Below are 26,908 nucleotides of genomic sequence, written 5' to 3' on the forward strand. Positions count from 1 at the left end.
CCAACATCAGACCTTCACCTGGCTTTGCTATCCATAATTGCAGTTTCCGAATGTTGGCTTTTGTCATACTCAACTTTATAAAAAAAAGTTAATGTTGCGTTGATCTCTAACTGAAGGACCTTCTACCGAGTGATTTTGAACTACGTGTCAGTCCCCACACCAAAACCCCATAGCGGGATCAAATGTCATAAAGGTATCAGATTGTACTGGAATATATTAACACACACTATAAGTATATTATTTTATCAACGTCTTGAATAATCATAGTCCTAGAATAGTGAGAAAGAACACTAGTGAAAGTACAGACTCAAAAAAATAATGGTAGCATAAAAAACCAGGTGGTTGATAGTCAACAGGCAATAGTTACTAAGTAACCAAAATGTAATTAACTCTAAGAAAAGAAATATCTAGTATAAAAAGAAAACAATTATTATAAAAGGCCGCAAACAGCTTACAAGAAAGCCAAACAAACACAGGCAAGAAATTGAGGAAGTACTTGATAAAGGAAGAAAAGTCGTAGTTAGGGAGGAAGAGATTAAGAGAAACCCCAAAGTGGAAATCTACAATTAGTAGTTTTGTTTTAAAAGCAGTCTGGTAATCCAAAAGGAATATAGAGGACGCACAAGCGTTTAGGATCGGCTTCCTTATCTTCGTAATGTTGGAAGCCCACCGTATGTCCTAGGTCATCAGAATATGCAACTAGAACCTAAAATCCTGAAGCCCTACCGGTGTCAACATTTCGTCCTTAGCGAGAAAGAAAGCCTAGACTGTCATTTGACCATTGGGTGCAAAGCGTGCTCTCTCTCTCTCTCTCTCTCTCTCTCTCTCTCTCTCTCTCTCTCACATACTTGCTAAATAACTGTAGAAAGGATACAATGAATTAAAATACTTATCTGATGAAACGCTATATATATATATATATATATATATATATATATATATATATATATATATATATATGTATGTATATATATATACACACAAACACAAACACACACACACATATATATATATATATATATATATATATATATATATATAATATATATGTACATACACGTGTGTGTGTGTGTGTTTATAGGGATACCTTAACGAGGTAAATGGGTTTGCGTATCGCCATAATCAACAAAGCTATACCAGTCAGGACCACAAACCCATACTATTGACAGCGGACAGATGATAAAACATATATGTATCAAGCCACGATAGTAAAACATGTTAAATAGAAAAAAAAAACTATTAATAGTACCTCCGTCTTATTAAATTGTCAGACACACTATGAAATGATAACAAATATCTCATGTTTATAATATATAAACAACATGGCCTGAATAAATAGTTTGACCCTTCGTAAAAGCAACTAACGTGGATTTCAAAATATTTCTTTAGGTAAAATCATTAACATACATGAATGTGTCAGCATCTACTAGTTAATTTTATAGTCTGATTTAAGTCAGGGAACAGATAAGTCATTATTAGCACGTAGGTGAGAGAGAGAGAGAGAGAGAGAGAGAGAGAGAGAGAGAGAGAGAGAGAGAGAGAGAGAGAGAGAGAGAGAGAGAGAGAAAGTGTAGGTGTAAGTATAAAGATATGTAATGAAATTGGTGTCTGACCTCAAGAATATTAGCTTAAAAGCTCACTTGTATGCACATTCAAACACATATGCACGTATGTACACTCGTGCACCCACGCTCGAGATACCTTGACCGTGCTTGTACCAATGACTTTACATGCACACAGCAAAGGGTGCGTGCCTCTGAATGTAAAACAGACTTAATATTTTACTAAATATTAAAGGCTATTCGTTATGCAAAAGACGAAGGTAAAAAATGTAAAGAAAGTTAAATCATTTGCTTTCTTTCCTAATTCCGTCTCCAATGTTTGATTAGCCTTTACAGAGAGAAATCGCACGACGTTCATCAACCTTGGGAATATTGGTTCCAAAATAACCCCGTGGATAAGAATGATTAATTATGTTGAGATATAATTAGTATAAAATTAGTTTTCTCAATTATATGATTTATACGAACTCATTTCTGGGATAAATCAATGTACGCATTGTTTTACTACTGCACATTATATACTGTACATTTGCCTTTAAAAATTTATTATTATTATTATTATTATTATTATTATTATTATTATTATTAGCAAAGCTACAACCCTAATAGGAAAGGCGGGATGCTATAACCCCAAGGGTTTCAACATGGAAATATAGCCCAGTGAGGAAAGGAAATAAGGAACTGAAACACAAATTCATACCGTCACAAATTTCCAGAACACATCACAATTTATAGAATGATGTAATTGCACTTTACATATATTCACCAGTTTCTGAAGAGGCAGATTTAATCAAGGGCTATTTTCCTTTATGCAACATTCAACAATTGAGTTTAATGATTCCGTAGCTTAAAAATATAAACAGCTTGACTATTCTCATTATCGTCATCTTTACTGCCATTAAAGGTATCCTTTCACTTCGATAACATGAAAAAACAAATTAAGCATTTCCCGTGTGCGTTGTTGCTTTATCAGACCAAACAATCAGTCCTGTTTGTTCGTTCGTTCCAGATTGCCAGGAGCTTGTTTCCAAGCGGGGGTTCTTGGACTGAAAGTCATAGCCCCTTAAGTCACGTTATTTACAATGACTTGTAAGAATACAAAACATCTTGGTACTCACAAGAAATTTATTAAATCAGTTAAAGTTGGTACTGACAGTGACTTTCACAAACTTCGAAATCTTGGTATGCACACTGAATTTATCAAACCAAACAATCTTGTTATATACTTAGACTCTATCCAAACAGAGAGAGAGAGAGAGAGAGAGAGAGAGAGAGAGAGAGAGAGAGAGAGAGAGAGAGAGAGAGAGAGAGAGAGACTTTTATCAAACATGGTAATCTTGGTACTCGCACTGACCTTATCAAATCTGTCAATCTTAGTACTCGCACTGCTTTATCAAACAGGTTACTATAGGTACTCAAGCCGATTTTATCAAACCTGTCAATATTGGTCCTTAAAATGGTTTTATCAAATCTGTTAATTTTGGTACTCCCGCCACCAAACCTGTCAATCGACACTCACACTAATATCATCAAATTCGTTACTCAAAACTGACTTTCGCAGACTATTTAAGCTTCTAACTCAAACTGACTTAACCAGACTATTCAAACTTCTTACTCACATTAACTTTATAAAACCGCCCAAACTTGGGACTTGCACTGACTTTACAAAACCAGTCAAACTTGTTACTTAGACTGACGACTGAGGACTCGCACTGACTTTATAAATCCAGTCAAACCTGTTACTCAGACTGACGACTGAGGACTAGCACTGACTTTATAAAACCAGTCAAACCTGTTACTCAGACTGACGACTGAGGATTCACACTGACTTTATAAAACCAGTCAAACTTGTTACTCAGACTGATGACTCACACTGACTTTATAAAACCAGTCAATAAAACCAGTCAAACCTGTTACTCAGACTGACGACAGAGGACTCGCACTGGCTTTATAAAACCAGTCAAACCTGTTACTCAGACTGACGACTGAGGACTCGCACTGGCTTTATAAAACCAGTCAAACCTGTTACTCAGACTGACGACTGAGGACTCGCACTGGCTTTATAAAACCAGTCAAACCTGTTACTCAGACTGACGACTGAGGACTCGCACTGGCTTTATAAAACCAGTCAAACCTGTTACTCAGACTGACGACAGAGGACTCGCACTGACTTTATAAAACCAGTCAAACATGTTACTCAGACTGACGACTGAGGATTCACACTGACTTTATAAAACCAGTCAAACTTGTTACTCAGACTGATGACTCACACTGACTTTATAAAACCAGTCAATAAAACCAGTCAAACCTGTTACTCAGACTGACGACTGAGGACTCGCACTGGCTGTATAAAACCAGTCAAACCTGTTACTCAGACTGACGACAGAGGACTCGCACTGACTTTATAAAACCAGTCAAACATGTTACTCAGACTGACGACTGAGGATTCACACTGACTTTATAAAACCAGTCAAACATGTTACTCAGACTGACGACAGAGGACTCGCACTGACTTTATAAAACCAGTCAAACATGTTACTCAGACTGACGACTGAGGATTCACACTGACTTTATAAAACCAGTCAAACTTGTTACTCAGACTGATGACTCATACTGACTTTATAAAACCAGTCAATAAAACCAGTCAAACCTGTTACTCAGACTGACGACTGAGGACTCGCACTGGCTGTATAAAACCAGTCAAACCTGTTACTCAGACTGACGACTGAGGACTCGCACTGGCTGTATAAAACCAGTCAAACCTGTTACTCAGACTGACGACTGAGGACTCGCACTGGCTGTATAAAACCAGTCAAACCTGTTACTCAGACTGACGACTGAGGACTCGCACTGACTTTATAAAACCAGTCAAACCTGTTACTCAGACTGACGACAGAGGACTCGCACTGACTTTATAAAACCAGTCAAACCTGTTACTCAGACTGACGACTGAGGATTCACACTGACTTTATAAAACCAGTCAAACTTGTTACTCAGACTGATGACTCACACTGACTTTATAAAACCAGTCAATAAAACCAGTCAAACCTGTTACTCAGACTGACGACTGAGGACTCGCACTGGCTGTATAAAACCAGTCAAACCTGTTACTCAGACTGACGACAGAGGACTCGCACTGGCTTTATAAAACCAGTCAAACCTGTTACTCAGACTGACGACTGAGGACTCGCACTGGCTTTATAAAACCAGTCAAACCTGTTACTCAGACTGACGACTGAGGACTCGCACTGGCTTTATAAAACCAGTCAAACCTGTTACTCAGACTGACGACAGAGGACTCGCACTGGCTTTATAAAACCAGTCAAACCTGTTACTCAGACTGACGACTGAGGACTCGCACTGGCTGTATAAAACCAGTCAAACCTGTTACTCAGACTGACGACTGAGGACTCGCACTGGCTTTATAAAACCAGTCAAACCTGTTACTCAGACTGACGACAGAGGACTCGCACTGACTTTATAAAACCAGTCAAACATGTTACTCAGACTGACGACAGAGGACTCGCACTGACTTTATAAAACCAGTCAAACATGTTACTCAGACTGACGACTGAGGATTCACACTGACTTTATAAAACCAGTCAAACTTGTTACTCAGACTGATGACTCACACTGACTTTATAAAACCAGTCAATAAAACCAGTCAAACCTGTTACTCAGACTGACGACTGAGGACTCGCACTGGCTGTATAAAACCAGTCAAACCTGTTAATCAGACTGACGACAGAGGACTCGCACTGGCTTTATAAAACCAGTCAAACCTGTTACTCAGACTGACGACTGAGGACTCGCACTGACTTTATAAAACCAGTCAAACCTGTTACTCAGGCTGACGACAGAGGACTCGCACTGGCTTTATAAAACCAGTCAAACCTGTTACTCAGACTGACGACAGAGGACTCGCACTGGCTTTATAAAACCAGTCAAACCTGTTACTCAGACTGACGACAGAGGACTCGCACTGGCTTTATAAAACCAGTCAAACCTGTTACTCAGACTGACGACAGAGGACTCGCACTGGCTTTATAAAACCAGTCAAACCTGTTACTCAGACTGACGACAGAGGACTCGCACTGGCTTTATAAAACCAGTCAAACCTGTTACTCAGACTGACGACTGAGGACTCGCACTGGCTTTATAAAACCAGTCAAACCTGTTACTCAGACTGACGACTGAGGACTCGCACTGGCTTTATAAAACCAGTCAAACCTGTTACTCAGACTGACGACAGAGGACTCGCACTGACTTTATAAAACCAGTCAAACATGTTACTCAGACTGACGACTGAGGACTCACACTGACTTTATAAAACACGCCAGTCTTGGTACTCACACTAGCTTAATCAAACCAAACCAATATACATCGTACATACAAGCAGACTCTGCCATACCAATTAATATGTCTGGTGCTCACAAGGTGACTTTACTAAACCAAAACCAATGACTGGTCATACTCACGCTAAAGAGACCTTCCCTCAACAGTTTCTCGACGTTGAAGGTCGGGCTGAAAGGTCCTAGAGTTCGGCTCCTCGCCTCGGTGGCAGTTTTCAAAACGGACGATGTGATAGTTCCTGTAAGGATAAATGGAATAAAATATTAAGTGGTTGAAAGTATGCAAATACTCGCAAACGATGTGATAATAATGAATATATATGTATGTATATATATATATATACAGTATATATATTTATATATATAGCAAGTATATAAGCGCTGACAAGTCAGAAACGCAAGCCGATGGACTTGGGAAATCTGGAGAAACCTATTTCTTTACATAATACCGATATACGTATAGAAGGTCGATTGCCACCAAAAAATAAATAAGCTCCTTATATACTGTACAAGGGGCCAGCAGCATAGGGGAGGCTTCCGTTTTGTAACTGACAAACACTACTGAGATTTCTCCGGTCGGAAACCTCAGTCCGATTCTGATGACAATGTAAATAATGACGTTTGTGTTGTAACCCTTCCCTTCAGTCGGTAACTAGAATCCCCTACAAGTTACGCTACGCAATTTTACTTGCTTTAAGGGCTGTTTTTCCTGGTCCTATCACAAAGGGAAACCATATGCACTACAGGGCCAACAAAATCTGCATGTTGTGTGCAGTCTTAGGTATATAATGTATCACACAGCGTATTGCGTGTTTACAGTCAAATCCAGATTATCGAAGTATTTTACGTTATGGTTCTTCCAGTAAAGGAAGTATATAAGTAACTGACTAAAAATCCCAGGCTCAGACTAAAGAAGAGTCGAATATAATAGTATCACATATTGTTATACATTAACGCATATTATGACTAGGCCCCTTATATTCTACAGTAATGTCATATAGCAATGAAAGTTGTATTTTCTACGTAGTTCAGAACTAAATGAAAATTGCATTTTCTAAGTTGTTCAATATTTTCGGTGTCAATGACCTTAGATGTCAGGATGCCAGAAAACCTCGAATCAATCAATCAATCAATCAGAACTAAATAAAAATTGAATTGTCAACTTTGTTCAGAACCATTGCTGGAATGGCATTATCAAATATCATAAGAAACAAATTACTAAACATGTCATTGGTTGTGAAAGATTACGAGACACTACCTACCTGATCAAGTGCGGTGGTTTGTGGGTAGCCTGCACAAGAAGAAATGCCACCCGTACAGTAGAAGGTTAAATAACTTATACTTTGGAGAGAAAGCCAACTTGTAATTCTAACATTCCATACCTTTTAGTAAAGACTACACAAGGGACAATATACATGTAACATTAAGGAGATAGGAATCGAGAAATACGTAGAAGTCAGAAAACAAAGGTTTAGGAATAATTGCATCCTTGATAAACATAACGAAATTCATAATTATCCAATGTGCGTCTCTCTCTCTCTCTCTCTCTCTCTCTCTCTCTCTCTCTCTCTCTTTCTGTGCTAAAATTTCAACACGTTCATCAGGTCCTTGACCGCAGACTCTCAAACGTGAGCCTTTCCTCCTAATTGGTTTTAAACTCGAGAACTATAATGTTTGAGTACGAATTCAGTGTTGTCTTTGTAGGTAACCTACTAACCCAGCAAGGGAAAAGGATTTGGTGTTAATATTCTACTGACTTATAAACTTATTTTAAAGGACACTCGTGAATGGCAGAGGGAAGGGACAGTGACAATGCCCTAGCTAGCAGGACAATGCCCTTAAGACTGACCATATATACATATGATCATCGCCCAAGCAGCAAGCCCCCTATTCATCCTAGCTAGGACCTGGGAGGGCCAGGCAATGACTGCTAATGAATCAGCAGGTAGACTTATAGATTCCACCAAACCACACACCATTAGCTCACAAGGATGGTGCGCTAAAGAAACTATCGAGTTTGAGCGGGACTCGAACCCCAGACCGGTGAGCGCCAGGCAGGGACGCATCCACTAGGCCATCACAACCCTTTTGGAGTTGTTCTATAACTGTGCAGTCAAAAATATCTTTAAGATGAATAGCAAATGAGTAATAAAATACGACAGTATACAAGAATCTATGGGAAAAAAGAAAAAGAGAAAAAAAAACTTACACGGTTTCAGGTCAGCTCATTAAAAAGCAGTCATCAAAATTATGCGTAACTCGATTTCACAAGTTAAATTGTTAGGAATAAAGAGTGAACTCTGACACGATAGAATTAGAAACTTTGAACTTCTCTTCTGCTTCCAATTTTCCATTTCGTATAATCCTTCAACTTTCAAGAGATGTTCTCAAGCTAAGCTCTCTCTCTCTCTCTCTCTCTCTCTCTCTCTCTCTCTCTGCCTTTCCCATGTTATTTACATGGCTACGATATCAGGGTACCCGTTCCAAGAGTCTACGCATATAACGGTAAGATAAGTTGTGATAATGAAAGAGTGGTGATCTCAAGTTTTATAATAGAGGGAGTCTTACACACACACACACACACACACACACACACACATATATATATATATATATATATATAATACATATATATATATGTGTGTGTGTGTATGTTTTATATATATACATATATATATGTATATACATATATATACAGTATATATATATATATATATATATACATATACATATATATATATATATATATATATATATATACATATATATATATATATATATATATATATATATATATATATTAGCCACGCAAATAAAAGTGAAAAGACTTAATTGGAGTTAGTAGTTTTGTCTTATCGGTGACATCATTGGACACAAAATTATTAAATTAGACTCTAATTTAAGGTTGCAATGGCCAATGTAGTAACGTCCCTGACTGGTGAACGCCAGACTGGGGTTCGAGTACCGCTCAACCTCTTTAGTTCCTTTGGTCGCTGCAACCTCACCATCCTAGTGATCTAAGGTTGGGGGGTTTGGGGGAGCCTATAGGTCTATCTGCTGTGTTATCAGCAGCCATTGCCTGGCGCTTCTTGGTCTTAGCTGGGGTGGAGAAGGGGATTGGGCGCTGATCATATGTATATATGGTTAGTCTCTAGGGCATTGTCCTGCTCGATAGGGCAATGTTACTGTCCCTTGCATCTGCCATTCATGAGTGGCCTTTAAACCTTTAAGGACGTAATATGAATTAAAAGTATAACAGTATGTGATAACAATTCCTATTGTCAACAATGTCAACATTTCTTAGGTCATTTATAGGTCATAAAACTTATGATAGCAGATACTGTATCAATATTCTGTGGTTCAATCTTCAAGTACCTAATTATTGGGTAAATTAAAAGTATTCATATTTTTCGCTTTTAGGTCCCAAGGGTACAGCTCGTTGTTTGAAGGCGCGCACGCGCGCGTATCCAGTTTCATAGCGTCGTTTCCTCCTATAATTCTACTAATGGCATTATAAGAGAAAGGGTTTGTACAGAGTAAAGGAAACCGTAGTAAACAGATGACAGTTCATCACATGCAGGTAAAGTAATAAGAAGTAAATCACTGATATATATACTGTATATATATATATATATATATATATATATATATATATATATATAAAATCATCATCTCCTACGCCTATTGACGCAAAGGGCCTCAGTTAGATTTCGTCAGTCGTCACTATATTGAGCTTTTAAATAAATACTTCTCCATTCATCATCTTCTATTTCACGCTTCATAGTCTTCAGCCTTGTAGGCCTGGGTCTTTCAACTTTCTCTCTCTCTCTCTCTCTCTCTCTCTCTCTCTCTCTCTCTCTCTCTCTCTCTCTCTCTCTCTCTCTCTCTTTATATATATATATATATTCTCTCTCTCTCTCTCTCTCTCTCTCTCTCTCTCTCTCTCTCTCTCTCTCTCTCTCTCTCTCTCTCTCTCTCTATATATATATATATATATATATATATACATACATACATATATATATTCTCTCTCTTTATATATATATATATATATATATATATATATATATATATATATATATATATATATATATAATACTACTTTCTCCTTTGCAATTAATTTTCTCTTTCACCAAGAGGACAATATATGACGCATAATCAAATAAAGACATATCACTGACATGTATCTAAACATGAGGTTGTTTAGATAGAAACTCTATCATACGAACCTAGTTCTTTCTTATCACACGAATGACATTTTACATAATCATGCTTATCACGGTTCAGAAATATTCCTTTTACATAACAAGAGAACAAACAGAATGAGCAGAGAATATTCTCTAATAACCAAACTAACCACTAGATGGCAACCTTAAGGTTCATTCGAATTAATTTAATCATGTTAAGGCAATTAACAATTATAATAAGAGGCTAATTCATTTTCTATTTCTTTAGGGGAAGCTTAAATTCCATAGAAATATAATAAAAGTATTTCATTTACCCAGTGAACTAAAATGAAACTATATATCTAAAAGAAAATCAATATACAAAAAAAAAAGGTTCATCTTTCTGGAAATTTATTAGATTCACGCAAACGTTAATAGTTCCTTGTAACATGAACTTAATTCCACTAAAAAGAGATAATTCAATATTAAGAGGTATTAGTGGCTTAAATGAAATAAAATTTATATTTACTTTGGTTTAAAAAACGACGTTTTATGCCTTTATAAATTCAAAAAGAAAAGAAATAACTGCTTACGAGGCTATATATATATATATATATATATATATATATATATATATATATGAGAGAGAGAGAGAGAGAGAGAGAGAGAGAGAGAGAGAGAGAGAGAGAGAGAGAGAGAGAATAATAATTTTCATAATAAAAATTCTAATAACCAACAACACTGCAATCTCATTAAAAAACAAACAAAATCTCCGGTATGCCAAAGCAGGTGTGACGACCAATCTTGCAAGTCACGTGATCAAATTTCGCTAATAGCACAAAAGATCATTATAAACACGAATGACGCAGTTGTGCAGATGAAGAATGTTGCTGCACATAATTCAACTGCCGTTCGTTTGGACGTTGTCTGTTTTGACGTTCAAGCATGACAAAGATAATAGCGGTTATTATTATTATCATAACTTGCTAAGCTTCAACCTCTTCTTCTCTGTCTGCATCTTTTCCCACTTTTATGTGGGGTCGATGGTTGTTGAGCTACAACCATAGTTGGAAAAGCAGGATGCTATAAGCCCAGGGGGCCCAACAGGGAAAATAGCCCAGTGAGGAAGGAAACAAGGAAAAACAAAGTATTTTAGGAAAAATAACACCATTAAAAATTGATTTTTCCTATAAAAACTAAAAAAATTAACAAGAGGAAGAGAAACTAGATAGAATAGTGTGTCCAAGTGTACCCTCAAGCTAGGGAATTGTAACCCAAGACAGTGGAAGACCATAGTATAGAGGCTATGGCACTACCCAAATCTAGAGAACAATGGTTAGATTTTGGCGTATCCTTCTCCTAGAAGAGCTGCTTACCATAGCTAAAAAGTCTCTTCTAACCTTACCAAGAAGAATGTAACTACAGGAACAATTACAGTGCAGTAGTTAACCCCTTGAGTGAAGAAGAATTGTTTGATAATTTCCGTGTTGTCAGGTGTATGAGGCCAGAGGAAAATCTGTAAAGAATAGGCCAGACTATTTGGTATATGTGTAGCCAACGGAAAATGAACCGTAACCAGAGAGAGGGATCCAATGTAGTACTATCTGGCCAGACAAAGGACCCACTAACTCTCTAGCAGTAGTATCACAACGGGTGGTTGGTGCCTTGGCCAATCTACTACCTCCTAGAATGGATATCATATTAGGAGTTGGTATTTAGAAACACTTATATTACGGTTGTTTCCATTGGTCTTATCATACAGAACAGGGAATCAATGGAGAGGACACATTCATAAGGGCGATCCCATATATAAATGGGTTAAAGCTAAGATGATTCAGTGCATAAAATAGTACTCTTTTTTTTCTGGCCTATACAAGAAAAAAAACTTTTCATGTAGGCTATATTAAATACATTTATGTGAATGTGTATCTAAATATATATGCATATACATACATATCATCACCTCATCATACGCCTAATAATAATAATATGTATATACATACATACATATTATCATTATTATAAATTAAGCTACAACCTTAATTGGAAAAGCAGAACGCTATAAGCCAAAGAGCTCCAACAAGGAAAATATCACAGTAAAGAAAGGAAATAAGTAAACAGATAGAACAGGGTGCTCGAGTGCACCCTCACGCAAGAGAAGTCTAATCCAAGGCAGTGCAAGAAAAAGGTACAGAAGCTATAGGACAACCCAAGTCTAGAAAACAATCGTTTGATTTTGGATTGTCCTTCTAGACGAGCGGCTTACCATAGCTAAAGAGTCTCTTCTAACCTTACCAAGAGAAAAGTAGCCAATGAATAATAATTACAGTGCAGTAATTAAACCCTTGAGCGAAAAAGCACTGTTTGGTTATGCTAGTGTTATCAGGTGTACGAGGAACGAGGAAAATGTAGAAAGAATGGGCCAGACTATAAGGGAAAATAAGTTGTAACAAACGGGATCCGATGTAGTAATATCTGGCCAAGCCAAGGACCCTATAACTCTAGCGGTAGAATCTCAACGGGTTATGGGTGCCTTGGGCAATCTACTACGGATTATATATATATATATATATATATATATATATATATATATATATATATATATATATATATATATAATGATAAAAATAATGACAAAAATATTGTGCACAAAAAGGGATACCTTCTGGAAACGTTAAAATTTTGTTAGTTGGAAATGGTTCCAGTTAACCTCCTTGTTCCAGACGGAGTTTAATCCTCTTGTGGATACTAAGTCGTGGTTTAAAAACTCAAGTAAAAAGAAAGAGAGAGAGAGAGAGAGAGAGAGAGAGAGAGAGAGAGAGAGAGAGAGAGAGAGAGAGAGAGAGAGAGAGAGAGAGAGAGCCTTCATCAAAACCGGATGCCTTTATTTTTATTGGGTATATATGTACGAATTAAATGTAAACAAAATGTGATCATATAGATGTACAGAATATTAAACGAGGCAAAGACACTTTAGTGTCTACAGTATAGTCTCCATTTTGTAATAATTTCAACATTTTTCTGTGTATTTGCTTTTGTAACTTATTTTCAAATTGTAAAGAGAATTACGGACACCATTAAAATTACTTAAATTTAGTTTAATATAAGAATAAAGTGCAATTGAATTATAACTTAAACTGAAAACTAACCAATTTACCTATGCATTAAAATGTAATTATTCTTGATAAATAAAAACTTTAACTATCATAAATACGCGAGTTTCAATTTACTTATAAATAAACACACACTTACAAAATTAAATGCTTAACATCTCCTGTTAATCAGATCAACTTCGAAAAAGAAAGTATGTTCAACCCCTTTGAAGAAAACTGGCTTTGATAGATATAAAACAAATCGTCCTTCACTTGATTTTAGATCATAATTTTCGTAACTATTAAAAAATGGAGTCTTTTCGGAATTATAAAAAAGGAGTTCCATTTCCTTTTCGAAATGCCGAGGTAATTTCCCAATCCGTAAAGCAGCAGTAACAATATTTGAGAAAGTTCTGAGCTCAAAGCCACACATACGATGTTCGACTTTTGCATTCTCTTCTTCAACTTATCTCCTTCTTCAGCAAGGTAGGTCAAGAGAGGTTCTAATTTTCCAAAGTGACCCGAATAGCCTTTCAAGCCTTTCCTTTGAGCGAGAGAGGTCGACCGATAAAAGAAGATTGGAAAACACAGGGACCATTTCAAGTGGTCGTCGAGTATCGCTTCATGGTTTCCTGGTGTCACTCGCCCTCCTTCCTCGAAGGGAAAAAAGAGCATCCGCACGTTGTGAGAGAGAGAGAGAGAGAGAGAGAGACTTGACAATTTGGTAACTGCCACATCATCAGCCCTTGCCAGTCCACTGCAGTACAAAGGCCTCAGACATGTCCTTCCACTCGCGTCTGTTTATGATCTTTCTATGCAGTCTATACCCATAAATGTTCTTAGCTCGTCAATCCATCGTCTTCTCTTCCCTCCCCTGCTTTGATTGCAATCACTAGGGACCTATTCGGTTGTTTTTAATGTCCATCTATTATCTGCCATTCTCATTATATGTCCTAACCATGTCCAATTCTTTATCTATTCCATGTCTTTGAAGGGCTTTCATTACTGCTGAAGTTTTGACAGAATCAAAAGCTTTCTCATACTCTATAAATGCAATATATAGTTGTTTGTCATACTCTGTTGATTTTTCCATTAACTGGTTAATTACATGAATATGGTCAGTAGTTGAATACCCGCTCTAGAGCCTGTATATATATATATATATATATATATATATATATATATATATACATATATATATATATATATATATTTATATATATATATATATATATATATATATATATATATATATATATATATATATATATATATATATATATATATATATATATATATATATATATATATATATATATATATATATATATATATATATATATATTTATATATATATACATATATATATATATATTTATATATATATATATATATATATATATTTATATATATATATATATATATATATATATATATATATATATATATATATATATATATATATTTATATATATATATTTATATATATTTATATATATATATATATATATATATATATATATATATATAGTGTGTGCATGTGTAGAAAGGAAAACGTTTATATGACAAGGTTCAAATTTTAAAAAGGTGTTTTTTATATGGGATCTTATCAACTTTTCCACTATATCGCACCCAGCTTATACGTATTCATTCAACTGTCAAAACATCCACTATGGAATTGAGTTTCCATTCTGATAGTCTAATGCTTGCTCTTATCCTCCTCTTTTCATTTAATATAATCATGGCAGTAACTGTAAAAATTTTATCCATATTATCATTATAACTACCATCACCAATGTAGTAGTTGTAGTGTGGCATTAACTACATTTCATCTTTTTTTTCTTGTTTTTTTTTTTTATCTGCAACTCGAAAGAGGAATGACGTCAATGGACGCAAACAATGAAGGTTTCCCTTGCAAAGAAGCCCTTCGACGATCTCCACAAGCCTAACTCACTTCTTAGTCGAGCTGTAAGTTTTTTTTCCTCTCTTCTTTGCACAGTAACCAGATACATTTGGCTGCACGATACAAGGTCACTCTATGTGGGGGAAGCACGGTCTACGTCTCTAGGTATACTGCATAATGTACCTAGACCGAAGGGAGAAGTAAGATACATTTCGATTCCGTGATGATGATGGAAAGATTCGAGTTGCATTTCGTTGTGAATTAGTCCAAATACGTATTCTAAGGTTACCTATGCTACCTTACAATGCGTAAATGTTTTTTCTTCCTATTTTTGACTCATTGGTATATCTCTCTCTCTCTCTCTCTCTCTCTCTCTCTCTCTCTCTCTCTCTCCATCTGCGTGAGTGCTATATGCATCACTGAAGCACGAACTCTTCATTTGTCCACGGTCAAGGTATAGACCGCGCTCTTATCTTAGCTTGTCTTGTCTTGTCTTGTCATCTCATCTCTTTCCTTTGCCGAGTTCTTACCTGAATTAAGCCTTCGCCTGACCCTCCATATCGCTTGCCATCGCCACCTCTGCTCACCCACGGTATAATTTAGACCGTGCGCTCACCTGCTGGGCGTTTTCACGCGTCATTCTACCTCTATAAGGACTGGAAGTTTGGGACCTTCATTTTCCTTCAGGCTGAATACCGCCGAGGTTGCTAAGGTGGATGACAAATAAGAAGAGGGAAGCATTTAAAGGTTTAAAGGTGGTTCATGAATGGTAGAGGCAAGGGACAGTGACAATGCCCTAGAGACTGACCATGTATATTTGTGATCAGCGCCCAAGCTAGGACCAGGGAGGGACAGGCATTGGCTGCTGATGATTCAGGAGATGGGCCTATAAGCTCCCCCTAAACCCCGATCCTTAGCTCACAAGGATGGTGAGGTTGCAAAATCCACAAGAAACTGTCGAGCTTGAGCGGGACTCGAATCCCAATCCGGAAGATCATAAAACAGGGACATTTAAAGGTTTAAAGGCCACTCATGAATTGCCGGGGCAAGGGACAGTGACACTGTCCTATCGAGCAGAACAATGCCCTAGAGACTGACCGCATATACATGTGATCAGCGCCCAAGCCCCTCTCCACCCACGCTAGGACCAAGGAGGACCAGGCAATGGCTGCTGATGACTCACCAGATAAACATAAAGCCCTCAAACACCCCATCCCTAACTCACAAGGATGGTGAGGTTACAGCGACCAGTCAGGGACGTTACCACATCGGCCTCCAATACATTTTGCATAGTATTGCATAAAGTGTATTCTGGTGAACATTATAGACACGACTTAAAACAGAATTTTGATAAAACCATCATCTAGAATATTCTATACAGTCTCTATGAAAGCAAATGTACCAAAAATGGCTCAAAGGACCATACATATCTGAATAAAGAAATGCAGATCAATTCAAATTTATGTTTAAAGGACCAACTTAGTATAAAAAATAGCGTATTTTAGCTAATAATTGATGCTACGGGTTCTTCCCAGGTCGTAGGTTAGCCAGGTCACCACCCACCCGATGAGATACTACCGCCAGAGTTATGGGGTCTTTTGACTGACCAGACAGTACTGCTTTGGCTCCTTCTCTCTAGTTACAGTTCATTTTTCCTTTGCCTACATACACACACACACACACACACACCAAATAGTCTGGCCTATTCTTTACTTGTTCTCTTTCCTCATACACCTGACAACAAGATTGCCAAACAATTCTTCTTCACCCAAGGGGTTACTGCACTGTAATTGTTCAGTGGCCGCTTTCCTATTTTTAAGGGTAGAAGAGGGTCTTTAGCTATAGTCAGCAGCTCTTCTAGGAGAAGGAAACTCCAAAACCAAACCATTGTTCTCTAGTCTTGGGTAGTGCCATAGCCTCTGTACTATGGTCTTCCACTGTCTTGGGTTAGAGTTATCTTGCTTGAGGGTACACTCAGTCACGCTGTCCTGTCTTGTTTCTCTTCCATTTGTTTTGGTAGTTTTTATAGTTTACATAGGAGATATTTATCTTAATGTTGTTACTCAAAAATTCAATTTTTCCTTGTTGCCTTTCCTCACTGGGCTATTTTCCATGGGCTTATAGCATCCTGCTTCTCCAACTTGGGTTCTAGCTTAGCAAGTAGTAATAATAATAATAATAATAATAATAATAATAAAAAGCACTTCACTTCCTGTACCAAAATGCACGTTTTATTGTGCGAACCTTGTCATGCAGCTGCAAGAAACCAGACTTTCTTATGCAATTGGAGAATCTGCTTTGCCCGACGGGATTTCGGTCACATGTGGCTAACAGTGCAGAGAGAGAGAGAGAGAGAGAGAGAGAGAGAGAGAGAGAGAGAGAGAGACTTTTATAATGATAGTGAATGATAGGTGGAAGAAGAAGAGGGTATTTAGCTAGCTAACCGCGGTAGGGAAATGGTTTGAAATGTTAACTATTGGTATGAGTAGTGTAAAGTGTGGTTTAACCACAATTTTATTCATATAAAGGTATTTTTCTAGATGATAGATAAGGCATAAAGGTAATTATGAATACAGAATATGTAAAAAAATAGGAGAGAGAGAGAGAGAGAGAGAGAGAGAGAGAGAGAGAGAGAGAGAGAGAGAGAGAGAGAGAGAGAGAGAGAGAGAGAGAGAGAGAGATGCTGCTGCGCTGAGCTTAAAGCTGAGAGTTCAACTCTATGGGTATTAGAGAAGACGCAAGCCAAGTATCCGTGAGTCACTGTACTGTTTACAATGGAGAGAGAGAGAGAGAGAGAGAGAGAGAGAGAGAGAGAGAGAGAGATCACTGAACTCCATCAAAGGGTTGTTTTTCCTCCGATAGCAAATGGCAGAGACGAACCATTTTGACATTGCATCAACAGAAGCGTCTTGAAGTTTGAAATTCACGAGACACTTTCCTGGCATTGGGTCATGTGACAGGGGAGATATTAGTGAAATGTTTTATGCGTCGAATGCTTGATTTTGGGTGTCCATTAACTCTCTCTCTCTCTCTCTCTCTCTCTCTCTCTCTCTCTCTCTCTCTCTCTCTCTCTCTCTCTCTCTCTATATATATATATATATATATATACATATATATCTATACACTGTATATAGTATACACATATACAAACACACATATATATATATATATATATATATATACGTACATACATATCTATACACTGTACATAGTATACACATATACATATATATATATACATATATATATATATATATAAATATATATGTATATATATAAATTATATATATACGTACATATATCTATACACAGTATATGGTATACACACACACACACACACACATATATATATATATATATATATGTATTTATGTATATGTGTATATTATATGCAGTGTATAGATATATATGTACGTATATATATATATATATATATATATATATATATATATATATATATATATATATATATATATATATATATATATTGAAGATATAAAACTTGTAACGGAATTATCACAGCCGAATCATGCTGGATTCCGTAGGATAAGAATAAAATATTTCATCATCACAACCAATTTATAATTTTGCATGATCAAGTCCTTTAAATTAGTTTTAAGAAAGACGTCATGTGAGTAGCAATGTCCACTTTTCATTAGTGGCACTGATAAACTTTCATACAACTGATATTCGTCAATTTTCATGCATGCATCTTTCAAGCCAATGTCACCTACCAAGTTTGATACGAATGTTCTCTAGTCTTGGGTAGTGCCAGAGCCTCTGTACCATGATCTTGCACTGTCTTTCTTGCTTGAGGGTACACTTGGGCACACGATTCTATCTTATTTCTTTTCCTCTTGTTTTTTTTCTAAGTTTTTATAGTTTATATATGAAATTGTTTTATTACTGTTTTATTTCATTGTTAATTACGTCTTTGTAAATAATTTATTTCTTTATTCCTTTCCTCACTGGGCTATTTTCCCTGTTGGAGCCCTTTTGCTTATAGCATCCTGTTTTTTCCAATTAGGGTTGTAGCTTAGCAAGTAATAATAATAATAAATGGAGCCCTTGGGCTTATAGCATCCTGCTTTTACAACTAGGGTTGTAGCTTAGCAAGTAATAATAATAATAATAATAATAATAGTAATAATAATAATAATAATAATGTCAATTTTTCAATTTTCTTGAGAGTGACTGTTCAAGGTATGATCTTGCGGAAATCCATTCCCTGGTATAATAATACATGTATTGTATGACACGTCATATATTCAAAACTGTTTTATACCAAGTACACACAAAAAGTGCATCGTAAAAGGCCATTAAACATGTGTTTATAACACTACCCATTCCACCTGAAATGCCGTCACAGCCTTACATTAACAAAACAATATTTTATAAAATGAGACTGGCAATCTGCCCACCCTTAGTTTAAGCCGTTAACCCCGACTACTATAGTTTTCACATAGGTCTATAGAATATACTCTCTTAAGAGGCTAGATCTTCATTTTAATTTGTCAACAAGCTTACAGTCTAATCAAGTCTCCCTAAGACCTGTACCTTGCCTATGGCACTCAATCCCATCCCCTGAATGTACATCTGGGGTTGGTGAATCCCTAAATAGAGATTTAGCTAAAATTAGTGCATGGTGCAAATTATGGGGTATGGAGTTGAATCCTAACAAAACTAAGTATGATTGTAAGTAGGTCAAGGACGGTAGCTCCTCAACATCCGGTTCTCAGTATTGATAATGTTTCTTTAAATTTGTATGACTCTTTTAAAATTTCAGGTGTGATTCTCGACAGCAAATTTACTTTTGAGAAACACATTAGGTCTGTGTCTTCTTCAATTGCACAAAAATTTGGCTTATTGAGAAAGTCTTACAAGATTTTCGGTGATCAATCTATTCTGAAGAAGTGTTTTAATTCTTTCATTCTACCTTGTTTTGAGTATTGTTCTCCTGTCTGGTCTTAAGCTGCTGATTCTCATCTTAATTTGTTGGACAGAAACTTACGGTCTATTAAATTTCTTATTTCTGATCTAGATATTAATCTTTGGCACCGTCGTTCAATTAGTTCATTATGCATGTTGCATAAGATTTTTCATAACTCTGACCATCCTTTACATTCAGATCTTCCTGGACAATTCCATCCTGTTCGTAATACTAGGTAGGCAGTTAATTCTAATAGCCAGGCCTTCTCCATCATGAGGCTCAATACTACATAGTATTCTAGAAGTTTTATTCCAGCTGTTACCAAGTTATGGAATGATCTTCCTAATCGGGTAGTAGAATCAGTAGAACTTCAAAAGTTCAAAGTTGCAGCAAATGTTTTTATGTTGACCAGGCTGACATGAGTCTTTTTATAGTTTATATATGACATATCTGTTTTTGACATTGTTAATAGTTTATATAGGACATATCTGTTTTGACGCTGTTACTGTTTTTTAGAATGATATATTGTTAATTTATTCTCATCATTTATTTATTTCCTTATTTCCTTTCCTCACTGGGCTATTTTTCCCTGTTGAAGCCCTTGGGCTTATAGCATCTTGCTTTTCCAACTAGGGTTGTAGCTTGGCTAGTAATAATAATAATAACGAGTTTCCTTTAAATTTTCCAATCTTTAAATGAGGCAAATATTTCAGTTAAATTATAAACATGCTTACGTAATTCTATCATAATTTTCTTAGGAGATTTGCATACGAATCTGCACATACATAAACACCAACACCGTATTAAAACGGAAAATGTGTCATGTTAACTTTTGAAAAGAAAAAAAAAAACTTGCACATACACGTGGACTACATTAGTGTAGGATACTAGGTCTTCGGTCACCTACAATATAATCCTGGATGCGTCATAGTCTCAGTGACTTGTAAAATAACGTCAAAATACAAGATTCTAGAGGAGGAAAAAAAAAAAAAAAAAAAAAAACAGGAATTTGGTCAAGACATTCATCGTAGTAATATAAAATATTTGAATAATCTTCATATATACCCAACCACAACCCTAACCTTCCCAGGATGTATCACGATCTGACGTGGGGAGAATTATTCATCACTGTATAATCCAGGTTCGAAAATGACTAATTATAAATTAATCATTACAAGAAAGAAACCTTTCATAAGGAAAAAAACAATAACTTTGTTTTTAGACATTATAGTAGTCAACCTTAAGACGTATGTAAAACATGCCTAAGGCTTCTTTTATCCTAAACAGCCAAAAAAAGGCAACGAAACCACTCAAACTCAGGAAGTCACCGAAGACACAAGGAATAAGCTTGAAGCAAGTACAGTGGAGCAAGTTCTTCAGCGTAGTAAATCTTAACTTCCATTTAAGGTTATCTTCACCAGACAACAAACACGAGCTTCTTCAAATCGGGATTCTATCATAATTTTTCTTTATATGATCACTACAATATGGTAGATGATATTATCAAGTCTGAACAACAACATTCAATCGAAATTCGACGGTAAAAATGATTGATTTTAGACTTTAACACCAAAGAAAATTTAGGTCTTTCTTATGCAGTTTATATATAGACATGCATACACATATACATAGAGCCTACACTTTAAAAAAATTGCCATATATAAAAATGGGAAAAAAATCTGGAATAAATGCTGTCAGGCATTTACCGTTTTAAAAACTGATATATTGACGTAAAGGAGTGTTATTACGGTCACCACCCCGTAAAATATAATAACAAAGTAGGGTAAAAATTACGGTCAACTATATTGCGGAGAACAGTATATTTTTACGGATAATTTTGGATTAAAATCAAGTTTTTTTAACAATGTACGTGTATACATATAATGAGTGTATTCGCATACAGCATACATCAGATTTAAACACAAGAATATACACCTCTGTAGGATGAGTTTTACTGACTTCATGGATGCTCACTCGGCCTTGGCTTGGGCGATCACACATCGAAGTGAGATGTACTTGACATACCTTCATTAACGTCATATTAGTTTCTTTTTCGAATTCTTAAATTTCAAATTTAGTTCACACACCCATACTCTCTCTCTCTCTCTCTCTCTCTCTCTCTCTCTCTCTCTCTCTCTATATATATATATATATATATATACTGTATATATGAGAATATATATATATATATATATATATATATATATATAGATAGATAGAGAGAGAGAGAGAGAGAGAGAGAGAGAGAGAGAGAGAGAGAGAGAGAGGTAAATTTAAAAAGCAAAAACATAAGTATAGTTAATATACGAAGGAAATTAAAAAGCAAGATATAATGCAAGGGTTAATACTCAAATAAGATAATTCAACCAAAATAAAACCAACAATGACAATAATTCATTGAGAAAGAAAACGTATATTGAACACGAACAAGGCTGCAGGCCACTTTAAGGGCTTCGCTAATCTGTCCACGCGAGAGAAAAAAACATTTTCCTTGAACTTCGAACACGGCTGGTTCAAAGTCTATGATAACACAGAAGTGTTTAACCCGTTGTCACTGATAAGCGCCTTGCCATTGCGTTTTTGATTGCCTTTATATGAAATGAAACCTAGATTAAATTTCATATACTTAATCGATAATTTCATGAAATATCTTTCTTGAGGTCATTTATGGCTATAAAATGGAATAAGTCACAGACCCCTCTTTGGTTACGGCTCATTTTTCCTGTGCCTACATATACACCGAATGTTCTGGCATAGTCTTCAAGCATTCTCCTCTTTTCTCATACGCCTGACAACACTGATAACCGAACAAGGGGGTTAACTATTTCACTGTAGTTGTTCAGTGGTTACTTTCTACTTAGCAAGGATTAAAGATATTGATTAACTATAATAAGCAGCTCTTCTAGAAGGACACTCCATAATCAAACCATTGTTCTCCTGCTCTCAAGCGCACTATTCTATCCTTCCTCACTGGACTATTTTCTCTGTTGAAGTCTTTGGGTTTATGGCATCTTGTTTTTCCAACACGGGTTGTAGCTTAGCTAATAATAATAATAATAATAATAATAATAATAATAATGGCATTCGTTACTTCCAACTACGGCAATTTGAGGCCGTTTTTGTCAAACTTTTGAACGGGTGTTGGCAAAAGTTCTGAGTGAATTTTACTCAAATTAGATCAAAGATAATGAAACTTTTTTTGGTTGAAGAGAATTCCAGTTTTCAAAGCTCTGATCAATTTTGTTTATATTTATAGTTTAAGGTTTTGCTGAGAAATTTTGGAAATATAACAGAAAAAAAAAACATTTCAAAAAGACTGAGCTGCTTCTTCGAATAGTGCCATAGCTTCTGTACCATGGTCTTCCACTTTCCTGGGTAGAGTTTTCTAGGTTGAGGGTACACTCGAGCACACTTCTATCCTATTTCCATTCCTCTGTTTTTTCAGGTTCTAATAGTTTATATATGAAAGCTCTATTGTAATGTTACAGTTCTTAAATCTTTTTATTCAAATTGCTCATTACTTCTCCTGTAGTTCACTTATTTCCTTGTTTCCTTTCTTCCCTGGGCTATTTTGTCCTGTTGGAGCCCTTGGGCTTATAGCTTCCTGTTTATCCAACTAGGGGTTTAGATTAGTTAATAATAATAATAATAATAATAATAATAATAATAATAATAATAATAATAATGGCATGTTCGTTGTGAATACCGATATACCAAAGATACGTAACTAGCAGAAATGCACACTTATAACTATCTAAATACGCCAATTTACATTACATCATAACTTCACAGTATCTCTGACTTGTTTTCCTAAACCTGATATCTCTGAAAATCAGATAACGAAAAACGAACAAAACTAAACTGGTACAGTTCGCTTCATTGATTCTGGTACACTCTTGTCTCCCTAACTTCCCATGATGTGTACCGAAATTAGTGAAGCCAATTGTATCACACTTTGGCCTATTATCATTTGTTAATTTTAGACATCTTAATGTATTTATACAAGGTAATTTTTTTCATCCCAGTTATTATGATTATTTTATTTTTCGTCAATATTGCTCGAGTTAATTGTAGCTCTGGTTACTATTAAAGGTACAGTTGGCTTCATTAATTCCGGTACACTGACGTCTCCTTAGCATCCCGTGAAGTGTACCGGAATTAATGAAGCCAACTGTACACATGAAAAACAAGAAAGAGAAGAACTGTGTCTCTAAATGTTCTTAAATACATCAAAATTAGACGCCAGTCAATATTTTAAATTCCTTTTGCATATCAACTTACCCGCACAACCACTTAATAAAATGTGAAAAGCATTCTGATTAGACCGAAATTAATTCAAACCAATATCATATTTTCCGAGGATTTTATCTTGAATTGACAACGAACGAACTTCGACCTTTGTCCACATTTATATGACGTAATAAAAAGTAACTGATTATGAGAACGGAATGTGCAATGGAAGATGAAATATCATTGGAAGGAGAAAGGATTGATGAGGCATTTGAATATTTAGGAACTATGATCTCTAATGCAGGATCTTTAGAATTTGACTTTAATGAAAGATTGAAAAAAAAAGCAAATTAGACAATATCACGTTAAGTAAAATTTGGAGATCAAATCACCTGAAATTACATATGGAAATCAGGCTATAAATCAGTTTAGTGAGATCGGTGTTACTCTATGGACATGAGTCGTGATATGACAATGAAACAATATCCAACAGATTTTGTAGATCTGAGAACAAAGCTCTCAGGGGAATATTGGGAATTAAATAGCAGGAGAGGATAAGAAATGAAACTATGAGAGATTACCCAACTGCCATATGTGGATGAGGTCATGGTGAGGGGTAGATGGAGATAGTTTGGGCATGTTTTTTGAACTCCCCAAGAGAGATTAGTTCACCAAACTTTCAACTGGGCTCCACAAGGCACTAGAAGTTAGAAAATCCAGCTTAGCAAGTAATAATAATAATAACAATAATAATAATAATAATAATAATAATAATAATAATAATAATAATAATAATAATACATGGCCGAGGACTATGAAGCGTGAAGTAGGAGGTGATGAGTGAAGTATGGATTTAAAAAGTCAAGATAGAGACGACTGGCGAAATGTAACCGAGGCCCTTTACGTCAATAGGCGTAGGAGATGATGATGATGATGAAATATGAACTGGTACTAGCGATGAAGTGGAAGAACAGCAAGTCAGGTCATAGCGTTTGTTGGTCTTTATACTTTAGAATTATCTGTATAAAAAAAAAAAATAAATAAAAAACAGAAAAAAAAACGACTTCGAGATCTGCGGAAGTGAACTTGGAAAAAAATTATGAGGAGATAGAAAGCACCGCCCCTTCGAGGTGGAATGTTGAAAACAGAACGCAACATGCACGTGTCCAGGCGCGTTCATATCGCTACACGTGACGTCAGGGAAGTGCTATGTATAACTCAGCAATGCCTGTCACGTTGCTAATACTATATTGTAATCTGCAATATATACAAATTACCGTAAAATGAAACCATTTGTTTATTCTTTATATAGGTTATAATACAAATCTTTTTATCCGTTGCTAATATGATACAACTTATAAGATTTTCTTGATAGCGATGCAAAATAAGGGATCTAATGAAGGTTTTTTTTTTTATTTATTTATATTTTTTAACCTACAGTGTTACAAAACTTTCATCTCATTACTGTAATCCTACAGAGAAACAAATCTCCCGGTCTCTTCACAGTTTCTTTTTCTCGTATTTGTTTCCGTTTGAATAATGATAATATTAATAACTTAGTCAAATCTAAGAACAAATTCAAGGCATAGAAAGATGAAGAACAAAAAAGTTCAAGGCGTAGAAAGATGAAGAATAAATTCAAGGCATAGAAAGATGATGAACAAAAAAGTTCAAGGCATAGAAAGATTAAGAATAAATTCAAGGCATAGAAAGATGAAGAACAAATTCAAGGCATAGAAAGATGAAGAACAAATTCAAGGCATAGAAAGATGAAGAACAAAAAAGTTCAAGGCATAGAAAGATGAAGAGCAAACAAAATGAAAAAAGTCAAGGCATAGAAAGATGAAGAGCAAAATGAAAAGTCAAGGCATAAAAGGATGAAGAAAAAAAAATAAAGTTCAAGACACAGAAAGATTAAAAAAAAAATCAAGGCATAGAAAGATGAAGAACACAAAAAGTTCAAGGCATAGAAAGATGAAGAGCAAAATAAAGTTCCAGGCATCGAAAGATAGGTATAGGAAGATAAATATTTTTACAGTGAAACCTTTCTCCGATGTCAACACGTGAAATGCCACTGAAAACAAGAACAAAATATTAATACGGCACACACACGTGAGGCGGCCATACAATAATCACCACTAAGTTTACGGAAACACCTAAAAGTCGCGGCAAGGTCTAGGGAGTAAACTAGACCTTGGTGCGTAGAACTAATTGATTCTTAGTTTTCTTACTCGTGGGAGGAGGGATATATAATCCAACTTATTTATGACGTAGGAAATACTAAGTTGGAGGATTTGTCTCCATACGATTAGATAAAAGTCGTTCTCTCTCTCTCTCTCTCTCTCTCTCTCTCTCCTCTCTCTCTCTCTCTCTCTCTCTCTCTCTCATAATTTCAGGTAAAATGCTTTGAAGTTTTCAGCATACAAGTACATGCAATGTCGGGTAAAATGCTTTGAAGTTTTCAAATACTAGTTCATGCAATTTCAGGTAAAATGCTTTGAAGTTTTCGACATACTAATACATGCAATTTCGTGTAAAATTTTTTCAAGTTTTCCGCACACAATTAAGATACCCAAGGAAGAATTTGGCAGTGACTATTACAATTTTCCCACACCCATCCCATATACGAAATGTCCATTCACTAATGAATAAGTATGACTAAAATTATTCACG

At 35.7% G+C, this 26,908-nt stretch overlaps 1 protein-coding gene across 4 annotated transcripts in view; it reads right to left on the reverse strand.

Moving 5' to 3' along the window:
• Positions 1 to 26,908, reverse strand: part of LOC137631026 (1-acylglycerol-3-phosphate O-acyltransferase Pnpla3-like) — a 137,122-nt gene that overhangs the window by 54,040 nt on the left and 56,174 nt on the right. For all 4 annotated transcript variants that reach the window (XM_068362585.1, XM_068362581.1, XM_068362583.1 and 1 more), the window contains exon 2: positions 6,041 to 6,153. In XM_068362585.1, the coding sequence (XP_068218686.1) occupies positions 6,041 to 6,153 (113 nt within the window). The remainder of the gene's footprint in view (positions 1 to 6,040; positions 6,154 to 26,908) is intronic.

The sequence above is a fragment of the Palaemon carinicauda genome, chromosome 39, assembly GCF_036898095.1.
Source record: "Palaemon carinicauda isolate YSFRI2023 chromosome 39, ASM3689809v2, whole genome shotgun sequence".
NCBI lineage: Eukaryota > Metazoa > Arthropoda > Malacostraca > Decapoda > Palaemonidae > Palaemon > Palaemon carinicauda.